The sequence below is a fragment of the Colius striatus genome, chromosome 2 (genome assembly GCF_028858725.1).
Source record: "Colius striatus isolate bColStr4 chromosome 2, bColStr4.1.hap1, whole genome shotgun sequence".
Taxonomy (NCBI): Eukaryota; Metazoa; Chordata; class Aves; order Coliiformes; family Coliidae; genus Colius; species Colius striatus.
In genome coordinates this window covers 102,965,308-102,987,430 of record NC_084760.1, presented here as the reverse complement: position 1 = coordinate 102,987,430, position 22,123 = coordinate 102,965,308, and the positions used below count along the sequence as shown (strand labels likewise).

Here is a 22,123-nt window from a genome sequence, read left to right as displayed (position 1 = left end):
TACTAATTATAACAAAAAACAAGTTCTAGCAACATACTAATCTTTGAAAGCTCTACCTTCTTTGAATTATGAAGGCATTAGTGCACATGTGCAGTGATAAAACTGAGAAGAGCAGGAAGTCAGGGTAAGATTTTTGTTTGTCTTCTTTTACGATTTGTTTATTTTCCTGAGAACAACTAGGCTACAGGGCTAAAGATCAAGGCTGCTCTTCCTGGATGTTCTTCGTATTTCCCCTGACAAAGGCACAGATCTGAGTTACAGATAACCTGAACAGTACCTGCATCTATCAAGCCCAAGGTCTGTGACAGTCAATAGTGCAGAAGAGACAAAGATGACATCAATTTTAGTTTTCCCTTCTGATTGAGAAGGAAAAAACAACCTACATTATACAATATAAACAAGCTACATCTACAGAGAAAAATAACTCCTTAGGGGAAAAAAAAAAATCGTTAGCTACATTTTTTTTTAAGATTACTACATTGTTATGTGGTGATCTAAAATTATAATTCTACCATAAAGAGGTCTTTAGTACTTCAAATTTCAGCTGAATGTACATCCCAAGGAACACTCTCAATAGGATAAAAGATGTGTTTGATTGACAGCTCTGATGTTATGCTGCATAGGTTGAAAAACATAGGGAACAAAAATGTTAAGCCTTTAAAATACACAGGGTCATTCACTGGAAGAACGCAAGACACAGAACTTGAACTAGTATGAGAGGTGATGAAATACTGCAAAGCAGTCAGATCTACTGACAGATACCATCCTACTGGAACATGGACTTTTTAAAACAATTCAGTGGTCTAAGATATTCCATCAACTGGGAAGCAAGTTCAGGAAAACTAAATTCATGGAAAGTTACAGCTGCTCTTTACTCTTACCATCTTTCAGCAAAAATAACTGTAAGAAATAACAAGGTAACAGGGAAGACAAATTAGTAGAGATATGGGAGAACATCACATGAGAAAAAAAAGCTAGCTATACTGAAATTCAGTACCTAGGTTAGATGTAACTAAACAATTTAAGGTGATTCTTAAATAATAAAATGGGTCCAAATTCATTAGCAGGTCTTTCAAATACACTACAGGCATAGCTTCTATCAGCCAGTTCCATCACTCAGTACCTGTTAGACAACTGGTTAGTACATTGTGTAGAAACTCTTTTTTTTAAACTGTTGAGATTTTGTATTAAGTTGGAAGAGGCTTCTAAGGCATTTCAAGCATTTCCACCTACTCGCCATTTTTATGCTTCAACACTGATCCTTGTGGGCTGGAAAGCTTGCTAAGAAGTCATCTCTTGGGGTTAAAATTTAACAGATTGTGTTATGTTTGGATAGGTCTGCTTAATGAAGAAATGACTGGCGGAGGGTATAATATCCTGACCTTCTGTCATTAATCACCTACAGATGGTTAGATCTAAATTCCCAGCTGAAGACATCTAAATAAATAATTTCTCCCTCAACCTTATGTAGCACAATTGATATTTCATCAACCTCATTGCTGTGCCCATGAGTTACCTGTCATGCATCCTGCTATGGCTCAAGTGGAACAGTGGGTCAGGTGTGACCCATACATGGAGGAGACAAGGTGGGTGCTGAACTGGAATTACTGCACCCTTACACAGCTGAAGAATTCCACCTGGCAACACCACAACCACTATAAATCAACTCCTTTCTAACAGTCAACCCTGTTGTTATGACTTTTGCAATCTCCATTACCCTTCTAGATTTGTCAAACACTGTTCTTCAAAGTGAATTAGTCCTTATCCCCAGTTCAGGCTCCCCCTCTGCCTGGGCAAGTTGCCACAGGAGAACAAGACCATTCTAAGAGGAAAGTCAGCTCGGAAAAATTAATGAAAGGAAGCAAGCACTCTTCAAATCCCTCCATCAAATGAAGAATTTCACTTCAACTGAAAAGTGAGAATCCCTCCTTCTACAGTACAGTAATGCCAATAACAATTCAGAATAGTCTAAGCTGAAGTCAATTTACTGAAAGCTTTTCTTAAATTGCAAGATCCACAAAATACTGCTTGAATTTCAGTGAAACAGGTATCCATTGCAGTAGGTACAAAGCTTTTCCCTCTATAAGCAGTTTTTAAATTAAAGATCTGATCAAATAAACAATCCTTAACACAAGATGTCTCTGCAGAATCTTATGTTGCCAGATTCAACTCTCAATATCCTTATTCAGCATATTTTATATGTGCTTTTTCTTTTTTAAAATGTGCTTTTGTGAAGAAACCATTAACTTTACATGGAGCAGGCCTGTAAGATCCTGAAAAAAATTTATGCCAAACCTCCTCTACTCTATGGTGTTAATTCACCATATAAATATTCAAACATACTCTTGAGTAACTGCCATAAGGAACACTTGCGTCTTCATGGCCATTGCTTAGCTCACTGCACCAACACTCCTTCCAGTTTCACCAACACACTGCCCTGGGACAGGAATGCAAGGTAAATTCTACAAATGTCTGTGAATTAGACAAAGTTTTATAAGACAGGAAAAAAAAATCCCAAGACAAAGCAAGGACTGTTTATCACTTCAAGAAACTTCCATCTCTTGTTAATTTAGCTACCTAGACTAGAGCTGGAATCTCAACATTTTCCCTGTCAATGGAGTATAAAGCTCCCTTTGGCTATTGCTTCCACATTTATTACCCAACAATCCAAAGACAGAACTGAAAAATTAATGTCAGGATGAATTCCTATACGAACAGTTGCAAGGAGACAGACAGAAAGGCAACCACCTCATACTGCAAGAATTTCTCAAATACTGACCAAAATAGCAAAGAACTATCACAAAAGCTTATGACTTGACATGCTGGCTAAGCAGGGAAAACAAACAAGGCTAAAGATAGTCATCCACATCTTCCACATCTCATGACCAGATCAAGCAGTACACACACACATCAACGCAAAGCTAACATAAGTTTGGGAACAAACAGGCTTGTTATAAACTAAACAGTCTGGGAGACAGGAGTAGGAAGAAGGAAAGAAAGAAATCAGATGCTGTTTAGTTCATATTTTTCTCCTGTTTTCCAGTGGCAAATTTTGTCATTTTAGACATTAAAATAAAGAGCTCGAGGCTAAGGTGATATTTGCATCATTATTTCACTTGGCTTTATAACTGTATTTTCCTGAAGGAGGCAATTTTAAAAGTTTGAGGGCAGGAAGGCTCTTCAGAGGGACCTGAATAGGCTGGAGCAATGGGTCAAGGCCAATTGTATGAGGTTCAACAAGGCCAAGTGCCAGGCCCTGCACCTGAGCCACAACAACTCCATGCATTGCTACAGGCTGGTGGAAGACTGGCTGAAAAGCTGTCCCATAGAAAAAGGACCTGATCAACAGCCAGCTAAACATGAGCCACCAGTGTGCACAGGTGGCCAATGGCATCTTAGCTTGTATCAGAAATAGCATGACCAGCAGGGCCAAGGAAGTGATTGCATCCCTGTACTCAGTGTTGGTGAGGCCACACTTCAAATACTGTGTCCAATTTTGGGCCCCTCACTGGAAGACAGACAGTGAGGTGCTGGAGCATGTCCAGAGACGGGCAACGAAGTTGGTGAAGGGTCTGGAGAACAAGTCTGATGAGGAGTGGCTGAAGGAGCTGGGTTTTTTTTTAGCCTGGGGCAGGCTGAGGGGAGACATGATCACACTCTACAACTACCTTAAAAGAGGTTGTAGTGAGGTAGAGCTCAGTCTCTTCTCCCAAGTAAGAAGTGATAGGACAAGAACAAATGGCCTTAAGTTGTGCCAGGGGAGGGAGGTTTAGGTTTGAGATTAGGAAGAACTTTATCACCAGGAGGATTGTTAGACCCTGGCACAGGCTGCCCAGGGAGGTGGTGGAGTCCTCATACCTGAAGATATTTAAAAGATGCGTAGATGAATTGCTGAGGGACATTTAGTGGTGGGCTTGGCAATGTTAGGTTAGTGGTTGGACTTAATGATCTTAAAGGTCTTTTCCAACTGAAATGATGCTATGATTCTCTGTGATTATTCATATTAATTTAGTTGCTTATTCTACAGAAGGAAATTTGAAATAGGACTTCAAGTAATTAAAGCCAAGGACTTGTTTAATTAGTTCCACTTAGGAAAGAGCACGGATTATAATCATTAAATCAGGTTGGTAAGTTTTTAGCAAAGAAAAGTCACTTGTATTAACATACCACCTTTCATTGAGATAATTAAGCCTGCTTGCTCTTACTTTGCAGAAAGCGCAGACCACTTTTTGCACTGGAATGGTAGAGCAACAGGTTACTTATGCTGCCAATGTTTAAATCCACAGGAGATGGTTATTTTCAACAAGCCGGATGACTTTGGAAGACAGGATTTGGCTGATGCACCCAGCTGTACTGCAGAAAGCGGTAGAAAAAGTGTCTAATTTCTGTAAGGAAGAAACTCTATTTATAATAAAGACTTTACCTTGTCTCTTGATTAATAGTCAAGGGATGCCTTAGTTAAAAAAACATAATATAGAATCACAGAATCAGGTAGATGAGAGGAAAACTTTAATATACAACCATTACCCAAGACTTGCCAAGTCCACCACTAAACCGTGTCCCTGAGCACCATACATACACAGCTTAATATCTCCAGGGTTGGTGACTCAACCACTTCCTTGGGCAGACTGTTCCAATGCCTGACAAGTCTTACGGTAAAGACATTTTTCCTAATAGCCAGACTAAATCTCCTCTAGCACTGCTTGAGGTAATTTCCTCTTGTCCTATCACTCATTGGTTGCGAGAAAAGGCTAACACCCACCTCACCAAAACTCCCTTTCAGATGGTCGTAGAGAGTGACCATATCCCCTCAGCCTCCTCTTCTCCAGACTAAACAGCCAAAGCTCCCTCAGCTATTCCTCATCTGACTTGTTCTCCAGATCCTTCACCAGCTTTGTTGCCCATCTCTGGGCATGCCTCAGCACCTCAATGTCCCTCCTGTAGTGAGGGGCCCAAAACTCAATATAGTATTTGAAGTGTGGCCTCACCAGCACCAAGTCCAGAGGGACCACCACTTCCCTGGTCCTACTGGCCACACTATTTCTGAAACAAGCCAGGATGCCATTGGCCTTCTTGGCCACCTGTGCACACTGCTGGCTCATGTTCAGCTGGTAGTCAATCAACATCTCTTCATCCTTTTCTGCTGAGCAGCTTTCTAGTCACTCGTCCCAAAGCCTGTAGTATAGCATGGAGTTGTTGTGGCCCAAGTGCAGGACCTGTCGCTTGGCCTTGTTAAACCTCTTGCAATTGGCCTCAACCCATTACTCCAGGTCCCTCCGAAGAGCCTTCCTGCCCTCAAGCAGATCTACACTCCCACCTAGTTTTGTATCATCTGCAAACTTACTGAGGATGCACTTGATTCCCTTCTCTAGATGATTAATAAAGGTATTAAACAGAACAGGCCCCAATACAGAGCCCTGGGAAACACTGCTAGTGACTGACCACTACCTGGATTTGACTCCAAACCAATTTAACTAGAAATTCTCTTTGGTTCCTGCTTTGTGCATTAATATTCCTGTCTAAAATTAAGTCTGCCAAATAGGTTTTATAACTCTTAACTATGTCCACCTTACAGAGAAGGGGCAAACTATATCATATACTAATTCTCATTGAAATTAGATTTTACAATTTGCCAGACTTTTCATAAAAAGGCTTTCACGATGCCTTACAGATTCCACACTATAGTTCAATTTATCCATCCAAGAAGGACAAGAATAAAAAGAAAGGGAGAAAAAAATAATATAATCTCTATTAAGTATTCCACAATACAGATATGGAACAGAGAAAAAGACAAGTCCCGCGCAATTCATATACATTATTTTTCCCACATTTAGATGACACTGCATCCCAGGTAACAGATCCAGATCAAAATCCATCCCAAACAGACATAGATTCTCACCAAGATCAAATAATTAATTCAATTGCTTTTTAAAGACTTCTAGTAACATTAGTTATCATAATTACAACTCATCTACTCTGTCAGCTGATAACCTTTTGGCTCTGCTAAATCTGGGAGAGCCAAGAAAGTACTATTTCCTTTTCTTCATTGTGCTGTAGACGAGAGTTGAGCCCCAAATGTCTACAGGCTCTTTACATTTTTTCTGGCAGCACAAGAGATTCTTAATAGGATAGCAAGTTAAGTCCTTTTCAAGTGCTGGAATAGAATGAAAGGAGTCTTATTACAAATGAGAATGCCAGGCAGACAATATCTTATGTGAATAAAAATCCTGTTTCCGCCTTCTGTCCTAGGAGGAAAAACAATTGTGAGCATTTGGTAATGGGGGAAAAAAAGCATCAGTTTAGTTCATATAAGGACTGAAATTCATAAAACAGGCTTTTTGAACTGTAAGAAACAAGTACAAAGAGGTACAATTCATTTCACAACCTCTCTCCTCCTTCCCATGCTCACATACAGTACTGTATATTAGCATCTTTCAACAGTACAGTTCATTAGAACTTATGTTCTTTAACATCTTCCTTCCTCCTCCAAGCAACAAACTGGAGTTCCACTGAACACAACATTTTCATATATTTTTATTATATAGAGACATAAGTATAAGTTAAGGCCAGAGACTGCAGAGCCAAAATAAGAAGCCATAACAAGTGTCGAGAATTAGCATAGAAAATAAGTAAATAAGGAAAACATTTCTAGTCAGTCTTAGTTTCTTCGTTTCTTCATTTCTGAACATTATATAGATACAGTACACTTTTACCACATGGCTAATGATTTTGGTTCCAACCTACTTTCCTTTGCCCAACAGCAGCAAGTCAGTGTTCTGGAGGAAAGTACACATCAGGATTTCTAAGACAACAAGTCGCAGCAAGTTACAAGCTTTCATTTTTCTGCTCAAGTCATACCATAACCAGAACCTCCATGCAAGTCCATTATTCAATATCAATTACTTTTTCCTTGCCAGTTCTACTGACAGGATTTGGAGTAAGTTCTACTTTCTCCAGAGGCTCTTCAACAGACTTGGATCAGTTGAGAGGACTTCACTGTCAACCACAGACTTAATCCTGAAAATAAACTTAATTACCTAAACTAAGGCCCATGAATCCTTTAAGGATCAATACAAGAGCCCAAGACCTCTTCAACATCATAATGGAAAGAGACATCATAACAGCGAAAGCGTGCTTACAACAGGTCAGGGTTTGTGACCCTTCACTGCTTTCATGCCTGTTCTTAGGGCTAACAGCAGCATCCTGCCCAGTTAGACAAAGAAACCACTATATCACATGTGATATTTTGCCCAGAATATCAAATACATTAGCATTGAATTATGTTCTCTATTTATAAGGCCATACACTATAGGACTGACCAGGTATTATGTGCTCTTCTTCTACTCCAGTTCCTGGTAAAGAAAAATTTACTCTGCCTCAGAAGTGGGCATTACATGCTAGAGTGATCCCTGACCTAACCCAGTAACCTCTAATTTAGGCATAGCATCAAGTGAGCCAGTGAGAGACAGTTTGAGAATCAACATTACAGTAGCTGAAAGAACCAAGAGCTACTGCAACACGAAAGTGCCCTGAAGCATAAGTACCAAACTCACATTCCTCTGCAGGGCAGGTACCTTCCTCAGCTCACTTACTAATACACCACAAATGACAGGTGATTCCTGAGGGGAATTTAGGAGCCCCAAATAACAGCAACCTCACCCAAGGAAGGCACCAAGAATCAGATCTCAATCACACCAACCACAGCATGCCACATGATTCACTTTATGCGATTGACTATAATATAGATATGAATACAAGGCTGAGGTCATAAAGTGAGGTAGCATTTGACCAGGATAACCCTGCATAATGCCCTTACAAGCACAGCTGCCATCCTCACGCCCAAGCTAACACACTCTGTACCACGAAAACCCTGCATCCGAGCTCAGCACTCACTGATAGCACCAGGCAAACCAAGGACACAGCTCTCCAAATATATCCACCATTTTTCCTCCAGGCAAACAGGTTCAGTTTCTTGTCAAAAGAATCCATCATATGGTGACAATTCCCCTGTACATAGAGAGCCCTGAGCTCCCCTTCTTTGTAAGCATCTAAGTTATTTGGACACTGACACAGACTGACACAGGATCATCATCTCATCTCAGGTAAACTATAGCAATGAAATACCTGTTACTTGCAGTGGACTTTTGGTCAAAAAATTGTCAGCACTGGCCCTGTGTACACATCAGCTCCCCTTGCAACACAGTAGCTGTTTATCATAACAATATGTTCTTGGAAACACCAACAGTGGTGGTGGACAGATGGTTGACAATACCAGCAATTAAAAGGTTTGGTTGGTTTATTTGGGGTAAAGAAAAAGAGAGCAATGCTCCTTTTCTCTAGTTCTTGATCACCTTATAATGCCTTTCTAGTGGAAAAAACAGGGATCACTCAGTCTGCTTTTCAGCTTAGACTAGCATCTTTCAGCACCAAGTTTTACTACCAATGCCTCAGTGCTTCAGCAGATAGACAAGCTTAACTCCTTTTTCTGCCTTCAGCTTTGGACATGACCATCAAACGGTACATCTCTAGTGCAGAAACACATACAAATGCTCTCCCCTAGAATGTGCTGAAGTTTGCCTGACTGAAGAAACATCCTCAATACTCTATTGCCCTTCAATCTTCCTGGCATATGTTCTCCCTGCACAATACACCAGGAACAGGACACATCTCACCTTACACTCAGTGGTCTGGTGTTTAAATGCCTGTTCAAACCACTGTACATTAAAGAGTGACAATTTGTCATGAGGGCTCTAAGAAAGAAGCAATTACAGGAAAGACGGGCACTAACTCAAATCCCCATCCCTATGACTGTTTCAAAAAAAGTGACTCCTGCATATTTTTCCCTGTGCTCAAAGACCAAGGCCCTAGGCACAATTGGACCTACAGCTGGCTCCCTCCAGCCACACAGGGCTTCTGTACCAGCATCCTCATAAACTGCTCAACAACCTCAGCAGCAAACTGTAACTGTTCAATTAAGTTTGGAGGAAGATGCCTTAAGATGTCCAGGCCCTCTGTAGATAGCTACAAGTCTCTTTCCCTATCCAGCTGCTCTGGTATCACCAGGCTCTTGAGTTTCTCACTAGTAGTTACTGTCCACAGCTTATTTTCCACTAATCTTCTCTGAACAAATATTCATACAGGTATCTGCAAACAACCCTGTCTTCACTGGAGTTATCTTCTGTAACAATTATGTAGAGCAGCAGCTAAATCCTTGAGGAATTTTTTTTCCCCCTCCCTGCAAATGCCTGCCAGACCAGGAAAATTAATCCAGGGAGGAAATGGAGTTCAACAGGAAAAAGGTATTATGAAATTTTCCACCTGTTTCATTAGATTTTTAGACTGTCTCATTAAACTGCCTTCCGTTCACAGCACAGAGGAGATGCTGCCTGAAGGGCAAGAGCATGGTGGTCCGCAGGTGTCAGTACACAGTCCTATCACACACTGGGACACCCCAGGGCAGCAAGAGTCAGCACTGTCAAATTCATCTTTCCAACTTTCCATCATACCAGGATCTTGGCAGGAAGGGAAAAAGCCTCTCCAGCTCTTTTCCTCTTACCCCCCCACACACTTTGTAGCACACAATGAGGCAGTCACTGGAGTCTTCCTCCAACTAGAGGAAAAACCATGAAGCTGAACAAGGCAGAGGAAGAACAGAGCATGCACACACAAAAAAAAAAAGAGCAACTGCTGGGAAGAAAGCAAGAATGTTCTTCAAAAAACAAGGTTTGGGGCTTTTTGGTTTATTTTGGATAGTTATTTTTAAATGCATATCATGTTCAAAAGCTATCCTCATACTTGGAATTCAGAAGGACATCTATTTTTAAATACTATTTAGTCACAAGTTATCCCCAGAGACAAGACAAACAACAAATCAATGCCACAAACAATTATGAAGTGGCCCTGGCTGTAAATTAGTCTGGTTGGTCATTCTATATTGTCATCACGTTCCACACGAATCTTTGGTTTGCATGGGCCACACCACCTTTCCTGTCTAAAAAGACTACATCTCAGACTCAAGATCTCACATTAACTCATTAGTCCAAAGCATCTTCTTTCAACCCCAAGTTTTGCCAGCCTAACCAGGTGTATACAGTGAGGCAAGTTTATACAGAGAGTCTGCTATCATATTTTATGTTTATAACAGAGGCTTAAATTGAGAAGTATGAAGATTCCAGTCTCAACCGATATTAGACTAGCATTAGTGCTAACTGGGAATGGATGAGCAGAGAGTTTGCTTCTGTCCAATATGCACTCTTCCAGTTGGTCTTGCTGTTCTGGAGGCTGCCTGGTTTACACTGCACAACACACAAAAATGGCACATTACCACCAAGACTATCCCACTTGATGTCTAAGGTCAGACCACAGAATCTCATCTTTCCCACTGCACTCCTGGCATTTACTTCATTGTTCCTTCAACAGAGAGTATGACTCCCAAACTAGCAATCAAGGGGTGATCACCCCCCAAAAGCAACTCATTTTGTGAGAACAATTACTGTTCTTTCCTCTCACTGTATAACCTCACTTAAAGCATGCAAAAATGTCAAAGTGATTGCAATTTCCTTTCTTTAGGGATATAGTAGCCTATGACACAAAGAGTTTTGTCACACCACAACTGTTGTGTATTTGCTCAAAATTAACTGATCTTTCAGACAGGAGAAAATTTAGGGATATTCAATCGGGAAGAATGTGGATTTTGATTTTAAAAATCAAAAAAGGACAGTTCTGTCTCTATTTTCTTCATGGAGATGGACACACTCAATACTGCTAGTCATTATGTACACAAAATATCTGCTGTACTTAAACAAAGATGAAACATTTAACACTGCCTGCTGAGAAGAGGTAGTTAACATCATACAATGACAAAAAAACTCGCTCCAGAAGATTACAGGTAGAGAAGGTGGCCTTGTCAGGAAATTCTTCACTCAGAAAGATTTAGAAATACAAATAGCCTTCATAACCTAGTACAGAAATTATTTCCCCTCTTTCAGTACAAACAACAGAATACAATTTACATGGAATTCATTAACTTCAAGTTTCCTGAGTTTCAGGAACCACTTACTTCATTAGAGGCTAAATGAAAACCTTTCTTAACAGCTGCTTTAGATTTTAAGTCTAAAGTTTGGTTCTTCTCAGATTCATGTCTCACTTCTCTAAAGGAGTGTCAGTCAATGTAAAGACACAAGAAGGCAGTCCTGAGACCTCAGCAGGCTCTCATGCTCTGTCCCATCATGCACACAGAGATGCGTAAGAAAGATGCAGACAGTGCATTAATTCTTTTGGCATAAAAAGGCATTTTTCCAGACTCTGAAGAGGTGTTATTCAAACAGAGGCTCTGCTGGAGGAGTGAGAAGACACCAACGCAGCTGATGTGGCAAGTCACTCCTCTCCTGCAACTCAAGAGCTCTGTAAGAGTCTCAACTGATCTAGTTTTCTTTGGATCAGAAAGGACCAAGAAAAGCATCTACCATAGAAACATGCCACAAACTGATGCCATCAGTTTCCCCAATACCCATAAATAGAAGAAAAAAAGATTTCCCAGTAGTGGTATGATGTACCTGTGCATTTGAAGTTTCTTGCTACAGCTAGAGTATATATTTACTAAGGCTGCATCTCTACTCAATGGGTTTTTTTTATGCATTGCTCTTCACCAGGGGAGAAAGGATCAGCAGTATAGAACATTAGGTGAGGCACCTGGCATCTACAGAGTCTCTGTAAAACATATCACTAAAAATCAGAGTTAGACATAGCTTTCAATCTCCTTTCCTTCCATACTGTTTTTCCTAAAATCAAGAACGAATTTCCTGTTAATACTGGGGAAAAATACTGAACACAAACCAGGTTTTGATAGTCTCAGAAAAAACCCACAGAGTGATATGACATTTGACAATGTGCACAACCCCATTTGAACTCTTCTTATGTTCAATTTTGGACATGCTGGTCGCACACTTCAGTATAAAACTCATTTCCACATTAATACAACAGTCAACATTTGACATCCTATCAAAATAGCAACGAAGTCTTTCACAAGTATCTTTCATGGTTTTAATAAATTCTCAACATCCAATGAAACAAGAAGATGACAGGGTAGAGGGGAGATGGAGGTGATTTGAGGGGTTTTTTTAAAGTGTCTTTTTGTCCTGAATTAATCTCAGTATTCAAACAATAACGCTCAAGTGGTAGGAGGCAGGGAGAGGGAGCTCTCCTGAGACAGGTAACAGAGGCAGGAACACAGAGTTTCAAGGATACAACAGTGCTCACAGTGCACAGCACACTAGAAACCTATAGCAGCCTGGAGCAATTGCTCCCATTCTTCATGTACCATGGAGAAATGGCATCTTCACCCACAACTAGCTGCGCACTGCACAAGTCTAACGCTCCACTGGACACTAACATTCTAAGCCTAACATTCTATTCTGCTGGTGCAGACATGCATCTAGATTCATGGCCAATGACTCTGTACCAGCCCCAACCTGCTGGTCTCATAGATAAATGACTACAAAACCTAACTGCAAGTGTTTATGTTTCCATTTGGTTCCTTATTTTGGCTCCACTTGCGGCTGAGCCCAACTTGGGTCCAATAGTCAAAGTTCTGCTTTTTTACCCTTTCTAAAGGTAGTATCAGCTGGTGTGGGTGTCCTTTCAAAGAAAGGGCCCTAAGTACAGAAATGTATTTTTTGAGTAGAGACCTGAGCAAATATTTCACATGTGGCATTTAATAGCTCTCAGATTAAACTTAATAAACTCTACTCCGAATGAAGTGTGTTAGATTCAAAAATAGATTTTTTTTTTAGCTAAAGATCAGTAAATTAAACCAGCAACTACAGACATGTTGAAAATTCCTGAGCACAGAGGAAAAGCATCACTACCTCGGATACAGCAAACCTATATTCAGAATGATACCAACAGACTTTCAACTTCTGCAGAGTCTTTTTCTCAAGAAAGAGGCACAGCATTAACACAATGTGTTCCTGTGAATTTCCACTAGAAGCCTCATCCAAGAACAAGATATACACGTAGAAATCAGAATAACAGAGCAATGAAGTCTCTCTGGAAACAATTTATGCTGACCATAGCTGCTGTTCATTATTAAGTTATGCCAGAAGTAAAAGCCTAGAAATAAGCAATAGAAAGTTCTCGGTCTTTTGGCATTTAAATACTACTTTACTCTCCTCTTTCAATACAATCATATTGTATAACATAACTATGAAAATAGCATAGAAATCAAAAGGCTTCACTATTCCCAGCACGCTCCCATAAAATGTTCAAATAAATCTCCTCCATTTGTTATTCATGCACAGGCTACTCTTCTTTGCTCATCCAGGATATCATGGTAAATTAACAACAATTTAAAAAGCTAGCACAACATTTCAAAACGTATCCATCGCACTACTTTTCTCCAATCAATAATTTGTAACATAACGTTTTAAGAGCATATTCCACCTTTGGTCATCTGCCATGATCTAAATTAGGAGAGGGGCAAAAACCACATTTGATGCTAGGCAATAAAAGCAGAGTACAAAGGAACTGAAGTTATTTGTGGAATGAATTACACAGACCCATCAAAGCATGTTCTTTCATGGTTTAAATGCATGTTTCTCCACTGCTAAACGCATAAGCCAGCAACTGGTCTATGTTTAATTCCTCTACAAAATCTCTCAGTTTTTGGACAGTTGAGGGGAAAGATGTTGAAGTCCAGAAAAGACCTTCATTATCAATAATTTATGACTGAAATTATTGCTGTGCATTCCCTATATTGATCAACAAAAATAACCTTAAGAATATATATCTAATCTGTCATGTAGCGATATCCTTTCAGCAAGTATCTAGTGTTTGAGACAGAGGTTGGTCTTTTACTGAAAAACACAAGTCACTATCTCCCACCAGCTAAAGATTCATCAGCTCTTCACTGCTTTCAAACCCAGCTGGAGACTCCCACACCCAGAAGGGGACTAGGCTGCTAGGGGATGCTTCCCCAGCACAGGAGCTGCCTCATTACAAAAGAGCTACCAGTAATGGTAGACAATGCTCAAGTTACTCCTCTCCAGAATCTCACAATGTTTAACATGTTTATTCCATATAATGAACTATAACTGAATGAACTATAATGAACTATATAACTGAATCAGTTAAAGAATATCTAGAAATGCAAATTATTAAACAGTTAACATATTTCTAAGCATGAGAAACCTTTACAGGAAGGTCATTGCCATGATTGTGGATGAGACCCCAGTGCTAACCAGTTTCCCCTGCATTGCTGTGGCTCACACCCAGAGCTGATCAGACAGAGCAGATGCAAGCCCATGACACCCAGACTTATAACTCTGCCCTCAGCAAAAGGAACTGCATCTTCCTACACCCATCCCATTACAGCTGAGTATCTTCCACCAGCCTGCTGACCAACAGCCAGGACCCAGCCCAGTCCCAGCATCTGCAGGCACCATCCACAGCCATGTCAGAATCTCCTGGCTGCTTGGACATTGCATCTAGATTCATGGCCAATGACTCTGTACCAGCCCCAACATACTGGTCTCACAGATAAGAGACTACAAAACCTAACTGCAAGTGTTTATGTTTCCATTTGGTTCCTTATTTTGGCTCCACTTGTGGCTGAGCCCAACTTGGGTCCAATAGTCAAAGTTTTGCTTTTTTACCCTTTCTAAAGGTAGTATCAGCTGGTGTGGGTGTCCTTTCAAAGAAAGGGCGTAAAGACATCATATCCTAATAAATAAATGGCAGCTTCTGACTCCTCCTCAATGGGAAATGTTTCACTGACTTTGCAACTGCGTATATTTACAAGTCAGTAGCTTCTTATCTCATTCCCAGAATTTGCAAGAGTCATATCATTGTCTTCAAATTCAGATGCCAGAGGGCTCTTCCATTTCCTTAGCCTGTTGTTTTTGTTTCTACCTTTAAAACTCCCAGTTTTCTTCTAAGAATATACTGTCACTTTCTGAAATTACAGCTCAGCTTCCTTCCCCATTTCATTCCAGAAACACACTGCAGGAGGGAGGATGACATAAAACAGACTTCTGACAAAGTACGGAGCACTGAAACTTATTCTTTCATCAACACGATAACAAGTCAGACAATTCAACTCCTCCCTCCCACCTCATGATGTTTAAACCCTGTTATTCATTCTTCAAACTGTTCTTAAGGCATCCAAATAAATGCAGTTCTCCCCAGTTTCATGCTACGAGCATCTCAGCTCCCGGGATGGGTGGGAACAGCTGCACTCTCCTAATTGTGCATTTTCCTTTGAAGGAGGGATACCCTATAACACATGAAAAGTAGATTGTGCAGGCTCTGAGCACACCAATCCATGCTGGCAGCAGCTATACTGCCCTGAAACAAGAATTCAGCTCAAGTCCATGTGCTTTTCCCCTCACTTCCACATCCTACACTGATTTACCTGCTCCAGTCCATCTCCCCACTATCATTCAAAAGATGTCAGTAACAATACCACCCTACTCTTTCCTGCTCATAAGAGTCAATCACAACATATACCATGAATAAGTGGTTCTGCTAGGAGGAATATTCAAAGTCAGGAGGAAAATTAGGAGCAGTTACTGAGAGGTGTTAAGACAGCCTAGCTAACTCTTTGCTAAGCTGCCCAATAGTGTGAACTTTGCACAAGAAAATATTTTCAAGATACTGTATGAGAGCCTGCTTTCCCCAGACCTGAGAGTAGAAGGGGAGGACATAGCCCCAAAGAGCACTGCGAGAAGTGGACCCAGGAACTTCACATTGCTCCTGGCCTGCCCCTCACCCAGGCACCCCTTCTCCATGGATTCCTCATCAGCACGGGGTCCCATACCACCAGCTGCTTCCTCTCCCCAGCCCAACCTTTAAACCTCCTTAGAAACCCTTAACACACTACATGCGATTCCTCACATAACAGCTCTTGCCCAGGGTTATGCCTTCATTTCCTGGCAGAGCACACACAAATCAATGGGCTGCTTTTATGGTTTAGGGTTGGGGTTTTTTCTCCCCAGGAGCCTCAGTTTCTATTCCAAGGCAAAGTCGTGCTTCAAACACACAGAGCAGCATATGTTATTTCTTCACCTAACAATCAAGAGACTAGAAGAAACCAGTCTGGTACTTATATATCTGCCATTTCATAAGTGCTACGCAATACCCTAGAACTGTCTCCATTGCAGCATCCAATCTGTCCCCAGCAGACAGCCCAAAGAAAGGAGGCAATTCCAATGACAGAAAGGAGCCAAGCTACAGCAACCTAAAGGTTTAGTTTTGAAAAACAGTCAGTCATTCTGGTGGCTAGAAATAAGCAGCAGACGATTTGTTGCTTGTCTTTAACACCTTGTCTGCACAAACATCCCTGGAGCATTCTCACAGTACAAAACTGACTATGCCTATTCCACGCCCCTTGACAGAATCCTAAGGGTCTGCCTGCAACTCTTAAGGACCCCTGGCCATTTCACACCAATAGAGTCAAACTGACAAACTAGAAGCAGCATGTTTGCCCCACAGCAATCTGGCAGTGAGAGGCATAACCAAAGGAACTGGTTCCAAAGGCAACATGTGGCACCCCAGGGCAGGGAGATGCAGGAGCAAAGGGGCTGCTGGCCAACTAAGCATTGCTTCATGGGGACGGACAGACAGACAACAGCAGCAGCTCTCAGAACGAGCCTTGCCCAAGAACTCCAAAAATAAGTTACAATTTCTTAAAGCAGTCTTTCAGTCAAATATATTTAATGTAATTAAAAATGAAAGGTAGATGAGGACAATTAAGCTCCCCTCAATTTAGACAAGAACTCATCTTAAAATGCACCAGAGGCACAGAATAATCTTAGAAATGTTTTTCCTGTCACATCTTACTGTTTAATTATATATTACCATTCCAAGCTACCATGACAGATTTTAAGTGAATTTGTCTTTTTTCCATAATTAATCATAGCAAAGACTCATCTGTTCTTCAAGCCCAGTGATGACAGCACTGTTTTCACCACTGTAGGGCAATCATCCCACAGCATTCCTTCCTGAAAGCTACTGCAAAGAGAGAAGTTCACCTATCTGCACAAGATGCTTTTCAAAGATATAAATCAGTTCCATATACACTACTTCATATTACAGGGAAGTAAAAAAGAGAAAACATTGCAAGCCTACCCATAAGCATAGCACAGGCTAATAATGCTAAAGAGATATATATATATATATATATATATATATATATATATATATATATATATATATGTCCCCAAGAAAGCCATCCAGGAACATGCATCCTACCCCTTAAACCTTATCAGATGCTCAGAGCCATAAGCATTCACCACTGGTGCAAGAGGAAGGGATAGAAAAACACGTCTGGTTCTTCTGCAAACATAATACAGCCTCTTTTTATAATTACCATAGCCAACAGTTATTTTAAAGGCAGCTTTGGTCACCATCATATTCTATTTTGAGTGCAGAAGATGTGTCTTCAAAAATAGCTCTGATCTACATGTAGCTAGAAGTTAACCGAATACCTAATCAAAGAAAAGCCACATCCAAAGCAGAAAATAAATGCAAGTTGGACAACAGAAACCTATCTTTCTTTTTTTACAATCACGAGTCACAGAAGTGAGATTACTGGTGGGGAGAACCACACGACTCTTGCTGTGGATAATCAGGCATTTATCACTTACAGCAGCTACAGCATATAGCACATTCACAGAAAGTTTTCTTGCTGATCACTGAAGGAAAAATTACTTCCAGCACAGTCAGTAGCATACAGGAATCTCAGTTCAAAGTGTTTTATCCTTTATACTGTCAGCTTGAACTCCCCAAAGCACTTGCAAAATTACATTTTCCCATCTATGAAATCCTGTGACATGCATGTTTTTTTTATTACAAGCAAATAGAAATCCAATTTGCTGTTAGCTGATTTTGATTGCTCTACAGAAAAAACATGATTTTCTGCAGTTCTCCTATATCCTTCACATGGTATGCTAGTAGCTTGCCAATTACAAGTCATTAAGAAAAAAATTACATAGCCTGTTGTGCTCAAAAACAGGCATAGATGGGCACCACACAGCCCTGAGCAGCCATAAAACCTTATGTGTCTCATTACAGTCTCGTAACAGTTACTTTAGATGAACTCTCAACTTTTCAATAACCAATCTCTGTATTAACACTGCCACCTTTATGGCTCTCTAGCAGCTTTCCAGTTTTCCAAAGGAAGATAACTAAACCAGCAATGACTACAGAAAAGACAATATCTTCAGCTTCACAGGCTGCTAAAGACTAATGTTTGTATTTGTGTCCAAATATTTATAAACATTTTTACTAGTAGCACTCTTTGTTAAGGTCTGACCTGCATAACATTCTGGTATTCCAAATGGTAAGTTTCTTCCAAGTTATAAGAAAATATTTAGTCATGTATCTTAACCATCACTTTTAGAAGATGAATATTTTTAAATAACCACGATATCCTGACAGCTTGGTAACATATTCAAAACCTGTTCCAAAAAGATGAAGAAAAACATCTTGAAAGAGACAAGCAGACAATTTCCTAGGAAAGCACTGAGAGAAAAAGTGAACGTTACACAGGACATTATACATGTCTCCTTTTAATTACAAGAACAGAGTCAACTGTTTCCAGTGTTCCTATTTAAAAATACATTGGAATAATATGCACTCAAAAAATGTTATAACACATTAAACCACTTCAAGATTTTCACTCACTAGAAGTTGAGTTTGTATTTTACTTATGGAGTGAAAATATTAAATGCATATTTGCGTGCTCTCCTGAATCAAAGCGCGAGAGATTTCCTGTATGACAGGTGATGAACTTCCAGAGTAGCAAGAAGCAATGTAACTGCTCATTTTCTACAGCAAAACAAAGAAAGTGGAGATCCTGAATCCTGTCTGGGTCTGCTCTCTGCAGCCTCAAAACCCAATCAGAACCCTAGCTACCCCAAACGTTAAGTTACAAGGCAACATTTCTACTGTACTCCAGTCAGTTATACGGTGAAGAGCATCCTGTGCTGAAGAAATCTTCCAGGAAACAAATAAAACTGTCTTCAAGTATCAAAATTAGCATTCTCTTTTCAAGATGTCAAGGAAAAAGGGAAGCATACTTTATAATTTTTTTTTTTCCTCAGTCTTGACAACTAGCCTTTAATTTGCTACCATCTGTACTTCAGGAAACTTCAGCCCTTTCATTAGGAAATCCCTCCCACAGGTTTACTTGCAGGGAATGGTTCAGATCTGAGATATGTAGTACAGTAATTAACTCTAAGAAATCGCACATTCAAATCCAAAGCAGCATATTTAGAAAAGATGAATTATTCAAATCAATCTCCACTCACTGTTTTTAATTTAATGCACAAGTATTTTAGCCTTGTGAGAATCAAATATACTGTTATTAACAGATAAGAAAGTAAAAGCAGTTGTAAGAGGAGATTTACAATTGTCTGCCCTAACCAAAACAACACAACTTACAGAACTGTACAATTTGTTCATCCAAGGAAAATCTCAAATACAGCCCTGTTTCCTCAGACATGCTGTAAAACTGTAGTATTTACATACGTTTGCATTCAAACTCTCTGCAAGCCACGTCCAAGCTCAAAGCCCTTAGAGATGCTGAATATACACTTATAATCCAATAAAGTTATGTCCAGAGGTTTCAAAATAACAGCAGAATATGTAAACCAGTGCTACAGAACCCAAGATGGAAAGCTACAAGCACTTCTGATTCATAGACTGCACTTCCAGAACTTAAGACCACCTCCAAAGGTGTCGTTCCTCAGAAAGAGGAAACAAACTATTCAAACACCAATGGGATAGAGATTGAAATCAGCATCCTACAAAATCTGACATATCAAATCACCACCAACAGAAAAGATCCATTTTCTAGTGTATGAAACATTGAAAAGATACATTGTTAAGCCTCAGATAACCAAAAGAAAATCTTTTTACAAGAACATTCTGCACCTGAGAAGAAAAAAGAGCCTTTGAAGCTAAAGAAGTGAGCATCGAGTATCTGGATAGAGCACAAATTTCTAGCAAGTTTTAAACAACTCACTTCTACCCCTCCAAAGTCTTTGCTCTCCCCTTGGCTAAAGTGATGATACTTCCTTACCCACTTCAGCATCCATCAGTCTCATGAAAACTCAAACATAACAGCAAACAAAACAAAACAAAAAACGTGTTTTTCCAATAACTTTCAGATCTGTTACATGAATGTTCTGCTAAAGGAAATGCCTGAGCCTGTAGCCATAGACAACTGTTTTACATTAAGGATGAAGAATTTTAGTTTACTGCATGAATACTACCACAATGCACTTTTAGGAGGTACAGTATTGTGGCCACAGTTGCCATTTTCAGTGTCAGAGAATAAACACAAAAGCTGCCAACACTAGGTTGCATAAGAGCACTTTAAGCACATGGTTATTTACAAAAGCAGAAGTAATTATAACAAAGGAGGTGGATCCCAAACAAACAGACTTGACTAACACTGTCAAAAAAAACTCCAGAGATCTACAATTACTATTACTTAATTGTAGGACAGCTGCACGAACACCCTGTCATCCATTGTACAACTAATATAAAGCCAAAAGCAGCTGCAAAAACGTACTGCTTAAAAATAACAACTGATGTCAAAAGCCGTGTGTAGAAGCAAAACCAGAAAAATGCTTTTCTCTTGACAGCTTACCTGATCTGGACTTAATGATGTCACTGAACTCACTGTGTCCCCCACCAGGTCCTTCCTCCTGTTCAGAGACACGAGCCATGCTCACAGGTTGGGCTATGCCACTGGTGCAGCCTAAATCCATCCAGAAAGGGTTCCCATGGAGGTCTCCAACTCAGCACCAGCACCTACAGGACCAGGAGCAGAGAGGCATGATAACTCCACGGGCAACACCAAGTGTGACTCCACGTGGGAAGCGCAGGTTGGCACCGAAGTTTGCTTCCCCCATCCATGCACGGTGGGACAGCCGACCAGTTGCTTGCCAAGGGACACCTTTTGGGATTTCACATCGGCAGGGAGAGGTGCTGCCGGCCACTGTAATCCCTAGCCACTGAAGGGAATCCTTGGACAACAGGGCGTCCCGTGCCCACCCGTGCCCGTCGGAGGCGCAGGACACTGTCTCTGCAGCGACACCGTCACCGTCCCAAGTGGGACACCCTCGCTGGAGATGGGCGGCAGAGCAAGGGAGCCCCGCTCCCGCCGGGCTGAGGCATACGCCAGCTGGGAGGGGGCTGGGGGCAGGCATGCTCCTCTGGCCAGCCCAGGAGTGGAAGAAGCCGCGAAACCCCCTCCCGGACGGAGGAAGGCGAGCCCTGCGGGACGGGCTCCGCGCACGGCCGCGGGCAGCTCCCCTCCCGGCCGCCCCGGCTGAGCCTTCGCCACCCCCGCTCCTCCGGCGGGGATTTTGACCCGGCGGGCGATCAGGCGTGCCGACACCTCCTCCCCGCGGGGTGCACGGCCGTGGCGGCTCCGCCGGCTCTCGGGCACCCCGACGGCGGAGCCGGTCCCCACCCCGTCCCGCCCGCCGCCTCGCCCGCAGGTGCGCCGGCCGCGGGAATTACGCGCCCGCCCGCCCCCTCTTTACCGGCTCGGAGTTGGGGAACAAACTTTTCCCCCTCACGCCCCTCCCGAAGCCGTGGCGCCCGTCGTCTCTCCGCGGGACGGCCACAGGCTCAGAGAGGCTGGAGCATCGGCAGACAACAACGCACAGCGCCACTCACCCCTTAGACACGGCAGCGGAAGGCGGTCCCGGTTCCCCACCGCGCAGCCCGGCTCCTCCCCGGCCCCCGCCGGCGGCGGCTCCCGCGGCGCTACGCTAGCGCACCCACAACTTTCCGTGGAGCTGCTGCCGTTCTTCCTCCTCCTTCGTCTTCTTCGCCCCTCCCGGCCCGGCCCCGAGGCGGCTCCTCCCCCAGCCCAACGCCCCTTTGTTAGCCGGGCCAGCGCCGCGGCTGCGGGAGGGCGGGGCCGCGCCCGCCGCGGGCCCCGGGCGGCACGGGGCGGAGCGAGCCCAGGCCCGGGTCCCGGCCCCGGCCCCGGCCCTGGCCCTTCCCCCGCCCTTCCCCCGCCCCGAGCCCGCAGGCGGCTGCCGGCACGACCGCTCCTACCCTCGGGACCTTCCCGGCCTCACCTGTGCAGTCTCGCCTTTCTCTC

At 42.0% G+C, this 22,123-nt stretch overlaps 1 protein-coding gene across 7 annotated transcripts in view; it reads right to left on the bottom strand.

The window, feature by feature from the left end:
• UTRN (utrophin) overlaps positions 1-21,862 on the bottom strand; it is a 367,525-nt gene extending 345,663 nt beyond the window's left edge. For 6 of the 7 annotated variants that reach the window (XM_061991642.1, XM_061991648.1, XM_061991644.1 and 3 more), the window contains exons 1-2: positions 21,691-21,862; positions 20,654-20,817 (exon numbers count right to left, since the gene is read on the bottom strand). In XM_061991642.1, coding sequence (XP_061847626.1) covers positions 20,654-20,774 — 121 coding nt within the window. In that variant the 5' untranslated portion in view covers positions 20,775-20,817; positions 21,691-21,862. Of the gene's footprint in view, positions 1-20,653; positions 20,818-21,554; positions 21,572-21,690 lie in introns of those variants that run through there. The other variant, XM_061991643.1, reaches the window with a different exon arrangement.
• Positions 21,863-22,123: the final 261 nt, after the last annotated feature.